This window comes from Diplotaxodon limnothrissa, linkage group LG22, assembly GCF_057381915.1.
Source record: "Diplotaxodon limnothrissa isolate DT_005_m linkage group LG22, D_limnothrissa_male_GT1.1, whole genome shotgun sequence".
Lineage (NCBI taxonomy): Eukaryota > Metazoa > Chordata > Actinopteri > Cichliformes > Cichlidae > Diplotaxodon > Diplotaxodon limnothrissa.
In genome coordinates, this window is record NC_140616.1 from 26,337,709 (window position 1) to 26,347,346 (window position 9,638).

The following is a 9,638-nucleotide window of genomic DNA, read 5'->3' on the forward strand; positions in this document are numbered from 1 at the left end:
GTAGCCAGACTAATAAATCCTGGGTTGATTTATTAAGCTGATAACCAATTTCATGTGACCTCCTGTCCTGACTGATGATGTTAGATTAGAGAAACCATCTGAAAAAAAACTTACTTCTTATTACAACTAGGTGTCAAACAAATCCAGGTGAGACATCCTGTAATATGAAAGTTTTTTTTTTTAAATTATTAAAAAACACCAGTGACATGTCAGCTGACATCTGATGAAGAAAGAAACTGAATCAGGCAATTCTGATATATTTTATTAACAATCAACTTAACTTTGCTTCTTAGTTTCAAAGTAAAAATTTTAATCGTACATCTTTTAATCTGAAAGTCAAAGACTGGCCCCAAGGTGGCAGACTCTTCATCTGTGAGCAGCTGCTTTAAATGAACCCTTTAGAGTAAGAATATGACATCATCAGAAAGGGACACGAACCTGTCAGGGTTCAGTAACAATGACTGAGGGTTCAGAAAAAGGATATATTTTATTTATAAACATTGTATTTTATATGACCTACTGAAAAAGTAAAAGAAAGCTTCAGAATAACCATGAGCATAAGAGCCCACAGGTTTTTCAAGATGGCTGCCAAGTGGTGAGCCTGGAGGTTTGATTCAGGAAGAAATCGATGAGGACAGAGTAAGATCTTATCCAATCACCAATCAAACACATTGACTGTCTTTAAAAACACAAATGGGTACACGGATTCTGCTGTGTGCTGACTGGCTGGAATGTCACTGTGACGTCATCTGTTTCTAAAACATTAAAACTGTCTCTGGCAACGCAGTGAAATGATTAGTTGATTGGCTCGTAGGAGGCTGAGGATGCTCCCTTGCTTTTACGGATGCAGAGCCAGATTCCACCAACCAGCAGGATGATCATGGGAATTCCCAGACCAACTGCCATGATGGCAACAACCAGAGGAGAGAAGGAGTCAACAGGCGGTGACCCAACACCCACCAGCAGTGTCCTGGAGGAGTAAGGAGGAGATGAGAGCTGATCGGCTGAGAGTAAGAGATAAAACAACAAAGAAATAACAACAAGCCTACCAGCTGAGGAAGCGTGTGACGTTGTAGAATGGTTCCCCCGCCAGGCCAAAGCTCACATTCAGTGCCATGCTCTTTGGATCTGAGAAGAAGCCTCGGATCAGACCGGACGAAGCCGTCACCATCGACCCACTCTGAGCCCGCGGCACCGAGTGACGGCATGGCGTGGCATCTTCCATAGCCGGCCGTGCCTGACGGTACGCCACTGGCTTCCACAGTGCATAACCCAGAACATCAGAACTGCCATTCACTGATGACACCCATTGAGAAACCTGAGGGGTCAGAGGTCAATACAGGACATTCAGTCAAACTTTACTCAAACTACATTGTAGACAGAATGAGCAGGACCAGAAACATATGGAAGAAAAATCAAAGTCATACTCCCGCCCACACCAACAGGGCCACTGTCTACAGTAAAAAAAATCTATCGAAATATATTTCTGTGACTCAACATCAAAACCTCATTTGATGTGAGAAAATATTCAAAGATCCAATCTGTGTTTGGCCAACAAGAGAAAACCCATTTTCAGCAGCATTTCAGCAGGATAGAGCACTCTTTTCTTCTGCAGGGAAGCTTAAAACAAGGTGGAGCAAACCTCCAAACCAGCCCCCGAGACTAAAGGAGTCCATCTGCGCACACAACCCTGGATGTGTGCGCAGGGTTGTGTGCACACATCCAGGGTTGTGGCAGGTTATTGGTCGAGTAGGTCGTCACACTGGATGTCCCGCTGAGTTTATGTCTAATCACTGACTGGGTCTGTCGTCAAACAGCACACCATACTCAATTCAGACCACATTAATTCATAATAAAAATAAATGTAGTTAATGATGGGCCAGATTTCTCATTTTGGGTGGTACATTTATTGAATTTAACATGATATTTAAAGGGTCCTTATCATTCATTGGTTTAGGGATAAGTCTTTTGATGAGGATGATTTCCTCCAAGAAGAAAATAAAATGATGTCAGAACAAGAAGAAGAACATAACGCACAGCACAAAGCTACCTTGAATATCGATGGCGTATACTCATCGTCGATTGATTGGTAAACGTCGACTGTGCTTAAAGGATAAGCTTCCCCTACTGCATGCATCTCCAACAGGAACCTGGACTGAGTGGCTCGGGCCGGTATGCCATCCAACCACACCTCCAACTGGGAAGAGTTAACAGAGTGCAGGAGGTGCGGCCATGCCTCTCCCCGCCCCTCAGAGTCAAAAACCGACAGCTGAAATAAAAATAATGACTGTCAGCGTATCGATCATTTTTGAATACTGATTTCACTGTGCTCGGCAACAGACCTGAAGGCAGAGCGAGCCATTGGTGAAGGAGGCATCGGTGCCACAGAGAAGCGCCATGGGTTCGGACAGGTTGATGGGGTTCCAGGTGAAGTTCTGCAGGTCGTATGGAGGGAAGAGGTCAGAGGTCGGCTCAGCCGTGTCGTTCACATCGTCATACTCCAACAGCTGAGAGAAAAAAAAAGTTTAAGGTTAGATGTATCCAGACATACCCTAAAGATTTAAGGTGGACTGAGCTTGTTCTGACCCGGCTGAAGACGACAGCACTGCTGTACATCAAGCTGCTCTCTGGCTCCACTTTCAGGCTGCCGCTGGTGTTGCGAGCCACAAACTCAGGCCAGTTCACCTGGGACACAAAGCACACCCAAGGTCAGAATATTATGAACAGTCATGTGACTGTCACACATATATCAACATTAGGGTGTCAAGAATGTTACAAACAACAGAAATTACTTAAACTATTTATTTATTTTCATTTTTAATTTAATTACTTTTATTTTATTTTAAAAGGTTGGGCTCAAGTGTTTAGCCCCTTCTTTCGGCAACATTTATCCTCCAGCTGTGAGCCCATAGCCCCACAGCCCCGCCAATGACAGGCTTATGGACAGACCCTGGGGTTCCCAAGAAGTCTCTGTGCCCTCTCAGCTGAGTTCTCCTGATATACTTTCACATTAAAAAGTAAAAAGTCTCAGTAAAAAGGAAATCCTAGGGTCTGCTAATGAAACGTACAAATGCCTGATAAGTGAGAGGAATAAAAGGCACACTGATGTTATCGGCTTGTTAACTGTGGCTCAGTGTGTGGGCAGCAGGACCAAAAAGGACACTGAGTCTGAAGCACACTGGATAATGCAGGACAGGCTCATGTTCCCAGGTTCAGAACTGATTACCTGTACAGTTTGTATGCTCTGACTATGAGCCCCACCCACGATGTGGATCTCAGTTCGTCTATAATTTGGAATTTGGGCCTAATTATTATTTGGTAAATACCTATTCATACATGCGTAAGTGCTTTCTATCTATTATTCACACTCCAATAAACACATCAGAACCAACTTGGGGTCTTTCCCAAGGATATTTAGCAATTAGACTGGAGCAGCCAGGGATCGAACAACCAACCTTCCAATCAGTAGATCCTCTAGCTCAGGAGGTAGAGCAGATCTTCCATCATCTTTTAATCATTATTATTAAGTGAACAGTGTTTGTCAGGGACAGATTTATTAAAATCAATGCAGCTCTTAAGATTAAAATAAATAAATAAAATAAATAAATAAAAATCACCCTCTCAGTAGGCTGAGGCTTTTCATCCATTTTTTCATTTTATCAGAAGTATATTTTTTATTCTCACAAAGCTGGCCGTTCGCACTCGGTTTCACTTGATTGTTTACGCCCTTTCTGAAACTTTTCTCTGTCCGATGACATCACACTGAGTTTACCGACTTCCTGTCCATACCTGCACTTCAGAAGAAGTTGAGTTGGTGTGGATGAGCAGCAGCGTTGGCGCCCCCTGGCTACAGAACAGGAAATGCAGCGTGTCATTGTCTCCCACGGCTCTCACATGCAGCAGGTCACCAGCTTGAGGGGTTGAATGTGAGCTGGGGTATAACTGCATTGAAATCTGCAAGACAGAAGAAGCAAACCTACTCAGAGCATTTCATCTTTTCTACAGCCATTGGTCTCATCTTGCTGAATATTTTTTTCCCTTTATTGAATAGTACTGAGTACAAAAAAGGGCATTTTTTTTAGCAAAAATGTTCATTAAATTATGCAAACAGCAAAAGATATAAAAAAAAAAATCACTATGGGATAAAACCATGGAAGGCCCAATTTATTTTGTTTTTGATTATTTCATTTAAGTGTAAAAAAGAAATTGTAATTTTGATGAGATAAACATCTGTGCCGATTATGGCCTGGAAGTTCCGAGCTCAAAATGGGAGACACCCCCTGGGGTGCTGGAGAAAGGCCGAGGTAAGATCCTGTGGCACTTCCAGATACAGACAGACAAAATGGTGGTGGCTCCCCAACCAGACATAGTGGTGGTAGACAAACTGAAGAAAACGGCCATAGTGATAGATGTAGCGATACCGAATGAAAGCAACATAAGGGAGAAGGAACATGAGAAGCTGCAGGAGTACCAAGGGCTCAGAGAAGAGCTCGAGAAGATGTGGACGGTGAAGTTAACAGTCATCCCGGTGGTAATCGGAGAACTAGGTGCATTGACTCCCAAGCTAGACTAGGGGATCCAGCAGATCCCAGGAACGACATCCGAGATATCTGTCCAGAAGAGCGCAGTCCTAGGAACAGCTAAGATACTGTGCAGGATCCTCAGCGTCCGCATCACTGTTTTATTTGTGCCGCTCCAAAAACTTGTTTGTTAGTGCCTTCATTGTTTTAACACACAAAACAAAACAACCAACTACACTAGTCAACACAACACATTAACTACACACTCCAAATATGCCACATCTTAGAAATCTCTCACATCTCAAATTCAGTATCCGATGGCGCGATATGGCAGCCTCGCTTCTGTCAGTCTGCCCCAGGGCAGCTGTGGCTACAACGGTAGTTGCCTCCACCAGTGTGTGCATGTGAGAGTGAATGAATAGTGGAATTGTAACGCGCTTTGGGTGCCTTGAAAAGCGCTATATCAATCCAATCCATTATTATTATTATTATTATTATTATTATTATTATTATTTCTCTTTCGCTCGCTCTCTCACCTCCGTCACTCCCCTCTTCCTAAACAACTAAACCCCACGTGGTGCCATATAATTTTTTTTATGGTCGACGTGGTACATTTTTCGACCAATAGGAAAGGGTTTTCTTTTTTGCACTGTGCTTAGACATTTTTTACCGTTTTATTCGCACACTGAACATGATGATAGTATTCAGTAAAGAGCATTGTGTATATATACACAGAATATATTCTTTTATCATAACTCTGGTTTATTACTGCTATATAGTTTGAAGTCCGAAGTTTCAACACAAGTTGAAATGGATACTCATCATTCTTTGCTGCCATGTCATCTGAAATCGGTCATGTGATTTGGATTTGCATGTCCGTTGACCCCAGAGGGTTAATACCACTCACCTTCGTTCCATTTCCAGAGTGTAACAGTCAAACCACCTGTGTTAAAATCTAAAAATGCCCATGGTGTTGATTCAAAATGTGATCTAGCACAATTATGGCCATCGGTTGCTACTGAAAACAAGAAATAAAGCCAGTCCGCGCTATGGACTGAACCATTTTTTAATGGTGGAGGGGGGTTACACTATGCAATATATTCAGTTTTAGAATTTATATTCAATGTTAATAGTAGGTAGATCCACGCATTAATGGCTGAAAGCTCCGCCTCCCATTCTACTTGTAAATAATCTAGGAAGCACAAGTAAGCCACAGTCTGTAGGATGACATGGTACTATAAGGTCATTAAGAAGAGTCCTTATTATTCAAGACCGTGTAGCATGTGAGGAGCAGGATTTTCAATTCAATTCTGGATTTAACAGGGAGCCAGTGAAGGGAAGCCAATATAGAAGAAATATGCTCTCTTTCTAGTCTCGGTCAGCACTCTTACTGCAGCATTTTGGATCAACTGAAGGTTTTTCTGGGAGTTTTTAGGACATCTTGAGAATAACGAATTACAGTAGTCTAGCCCAGAAGTAATAAATGCATGAACAAGTTTTTCAGCATCTCTGAGACATGGTATTTCTGATTTTAGAGATATTGCACAAATCAGAAAGTATTTATACATATTTGTTTAATATGTGCATTAAAGAACATGTCCTGGCCAAAAATGACTCCAAGGTTCCTCACAGCGTTACTGGAGGCCAAGGTAATGGCATCCAGAGTAGTCATCTGGTTAGATACCATGTTTTCAGATTTTCAGGGCCAAGTGCAATAACCTCAGTTTTATCTGAATTTACAAGCAGAAAATCAAATCAAATCAAATCACTTTTATTGTCACATCACATGTGCAGGTACATTGGTACAGCACATGTGAGTGAAATTCTTGTGTGCGAGCTTCACAAGCAACAGAGTTGTGCAAAATACAATAATGTAAACAAGCAAAATACAAGAATGGCTACATCTGAAACTAATAAATATATGTACAATATATAATAGTACATGCATTTCTGGATGTGTATACTAAATATTTTTCTACGTGTGTGTGTGTGTGTGTGTGTACATATTTTACAAATTAAATAGAGTAAACAATAAATAAAATATATAAAATAAAATATACAGAGTGAGACATGTGCAAAACAGTGGCGTTACTGTACAGTAACGTAAATTAGAGATCATCCAGGTCTCTATGTCTTTTAGATATTCCTGCAGTATAATTAATTGGTTATCTGCCTTCATGGATAGATAAAGTTGGGTGTCATCTGCATAATGTTAAAAATGTATATTAACACCTACAGCATGCGCTAATCACTGTAATAAAATATTATTGTCAACAATATTGAATAAAGGACTGAGGCCTAGCAGGAAAGGCACAGAATGAGTCCACTGTCAGAGGCAATAAGACACAAAGATTGTAACCTTTGCCACTTCTTTACTGTGATAAGCCCTGAAATCTGACTGAAACTACAACTACTGTTTAAAACATTTTGGAGATAAAAGGAAGGTTGGAAAATGGCCTGTAATTAGCTAACACAGCGGGTCGAAAGATGGCTTTTTAAGTAATGGTGTACCTACTGCCAGCTTGAAGGCCTGTGGTTTGCTGATTATATTTAAAATTGAAACATTAATTAATGATAGAAGCAATCATGTAGGAATGGGGTCTAAAAGACATGTTGGTGGTTTGGAAAAAGTAATTACTGAAGTTAACTCAGAAAAAGGAAAAAAAGAATAAATATCAGTGGCAGTGAAAGTAGCTGTACGTGTTACGTCCGTGAGATGATTATGAGTACATTTAAAATTATTTTAACTGTAGGACAAGCAGTTAAGGAAGTTTCATTAAGAAAAGAAAAACCTGATAGGTGTCTCCCCAAAAGTTGATTCTGTTTATCTGGACGTGGCATTTCAGTGGGAGAAACGTTTCGTCACTCATCCAAGTGACTTCTTCAGTCTCAGCTGTCTGCAGGTTTCGCCAATCTTACAAACAGTACATTTGCATAATGACTGAAACTAGCCCACTGAAAGAACAATGGGCTGGGAGGTCAGTTCCCTGATCATTAATATGTAAATTCTCATGACCATTAATCAGCAACCACTGATCAGTGGACACTTATCAAAGGGACCATGAGTACCACTCACAAAGAGTTGGGGAATGGCTGCAATCACTGCATTGTAAGATGGCAAAAGATGTACCCTTAGCCCCCCTCTTGGATTCAGAGATGGCCTTTCCCTTTTCACATAAACTACACAAAGACACAGCCTTAAGAAACAAGTGCGCCTCAACTGTTTAATACTCCTGACACATACAGGATCACTATGGGATTTCACTTAGGCAATGGTTGTCCTTCTCTACTGGATCCGCTGGAGCTTTCTTTAGGTGCCTTCCTAGCTTGATCCCATTTATCAATGGCTTTTGATCAGTGGGCTTTGAGCAGTTGTTGTTGATCAATGGTCATGAGATTAAAAACCAAGGAACTGACCTCACAGCCCACGACTTGCCACTGGTGCTAGTTTCAGTCATTATGCAAATGTACTGTTTAAGGTTGGGGAAACCTGCAGACAGCTGAGACTGAAGAAGTCACTTGGATGAGTGACGAAACGTTTCTCCCACTGAAAACGTCCAGATGAACAAAATCAAACTTTCTGAGATTTATTTACCTTGATGATTGAGCATGCATCAAGACTGATAGATGTCTCAGTTACTGAAAGGATTCCAACTGCTCTCTGATTGGAGGACCACAGGCGGTTCTACCCGCTGCGCCTCTTTACGACTCTATTCAAAACAATCGGGAAACAGCTAATCGATCACACGATACAACCTTAATCCCGGGTCTATAGCCCTCAGCTGAGCTGAGCAGCTACCAAACAAGCCTCCGTCACTTCCGGCTTCCCCTTCTGGCCCTCACGCTCTCAGCCGGTTCGGAGCCGGTTCCGGCTTCACCTGTGAACTCACCTGTCTGCGTCCGGGCTCCGCGGAGCACGTTACAGTGACGATCCACAGCACGAGAACCACGTACAGTCCGCCACTCCACGCGCTCCCCGCTGCCATCGTCTCTGCTCGGTCTTTGATCACATGATCCGCTGGTTCCCTGAAGTCAGCTGACCTGGCTGCTCGTAGTGTCAGAAAGAGATCAGCCAACCAGAGCTGAGCTCAGACTAACCCAGTCATGGGCTGAACTGCGCAGGCAGCAGGTTTATCTCACAGCTTTAAGTTTGTCGATCCTGAGTCGAAACTCCGGCTTTTTTGTTTCAGTCAGAGTTTCAGCTCTGTGAAACTGACCAAAGGCTTATACTGCAGAGTTAACCCCGGGTTTTCTGCACTACGACCGTGGTTCACTTTTTATATATGAATTATACTTCTGCATCAGATCATTGTAACTTACGCCATTTTGCTGTTTCATAATTTAATGAACATGTTTGCTAACCCCCCCTCTTTTCAAACTTTCTTTATTTGAACATAGAGCACAATCATACATAAAAAAGTCCAATCTGGGTGCAGAGTGCTTTCTTTATTCTTTATTTTGTTTAAGAATCAAACTGTGTACAGACAATGGAAACATTAAAGGGAAGAGGCAGAATTTTGCAACACAAAGCCAGAATCTCAAAGCAACTGAGACTAGACCAGCAGCTGCAGAGGCTGCACCTATGACTCCACTTTTATATCCATCTTTGTCGGCAAACTCACCTCCACCATATCAAGGTACAACTTTTGAGCAACTACATTGAGGCAACAAAGAATCCCAGAAAAAGAAAAAAATGTACAACTGGCTAAAGCAACATGAGATTTCAAAACAAACCAGAAAAGATAGAAGAAGCAAGAAGAAGAATCACCTTAGGTCTGTGGGAATGTAAGTGAATGGGAGATTTCCTGGAACCTTGAAAGGAAAACTTCTAAACGAGGACAAAACTGCTGATTGAGAGAGGACTCTGAAAGAGAGTACTGTTATTCTGAATCTCTATCATCAGAAGAGGATGAAGAGGAGGGAGCTGCCTTACCATGAAAATATTATACAAGATCTCAGACACAGATTGAACAACAAGCTTGGAGCTTTCTTCCCAAAATACAGATGCCATTGGGAACTGCACCCACTGGCCAGCTTGTGTATAATCCTTTTAGCCACTGCAACACGAAAGGACTAATTGCCAAACTCCCACCTTTGACAGGAGGAGCTTCAGCTTGG

At 41.9% G+C, this 9,638-nt stretch overlaps 1 protein-coding gene across 1 annotated transcript; it reads right to left on the reverse strand.

Moving 5' to 3' along the window:
- Window positions 1-250: 250 nt before the first annotated feature.
- On the reverse strand, window positions 251-8,530 carry glmp (glycosylated lysosomal membrane protein). The gene is made up of 7 exons (XM_085346437.1): window positions 8,411-8,530; window positions 3,790-3,954; window positions 2,587-2,685; window positions 2,343-2,507; window positions 2,051-2,269; window positions 1,050-1,318; window positions 251-970 (listed from the first exon to the last, which is right to left on the reverse strand). Exons 1-7 carry the CDS (start codon window positions 8,504-8,506, stop codon window positions 796-798), a joined length of 1,188 nt encoding a protein of 395 aa, XP_085202563.1. The 5' UTR covers window positions 8,507-8,530; the 3' UTR covers window positions 251-795.
- Window positions 8,531-9,638: the final 1,108 nt, after the last annotated feature.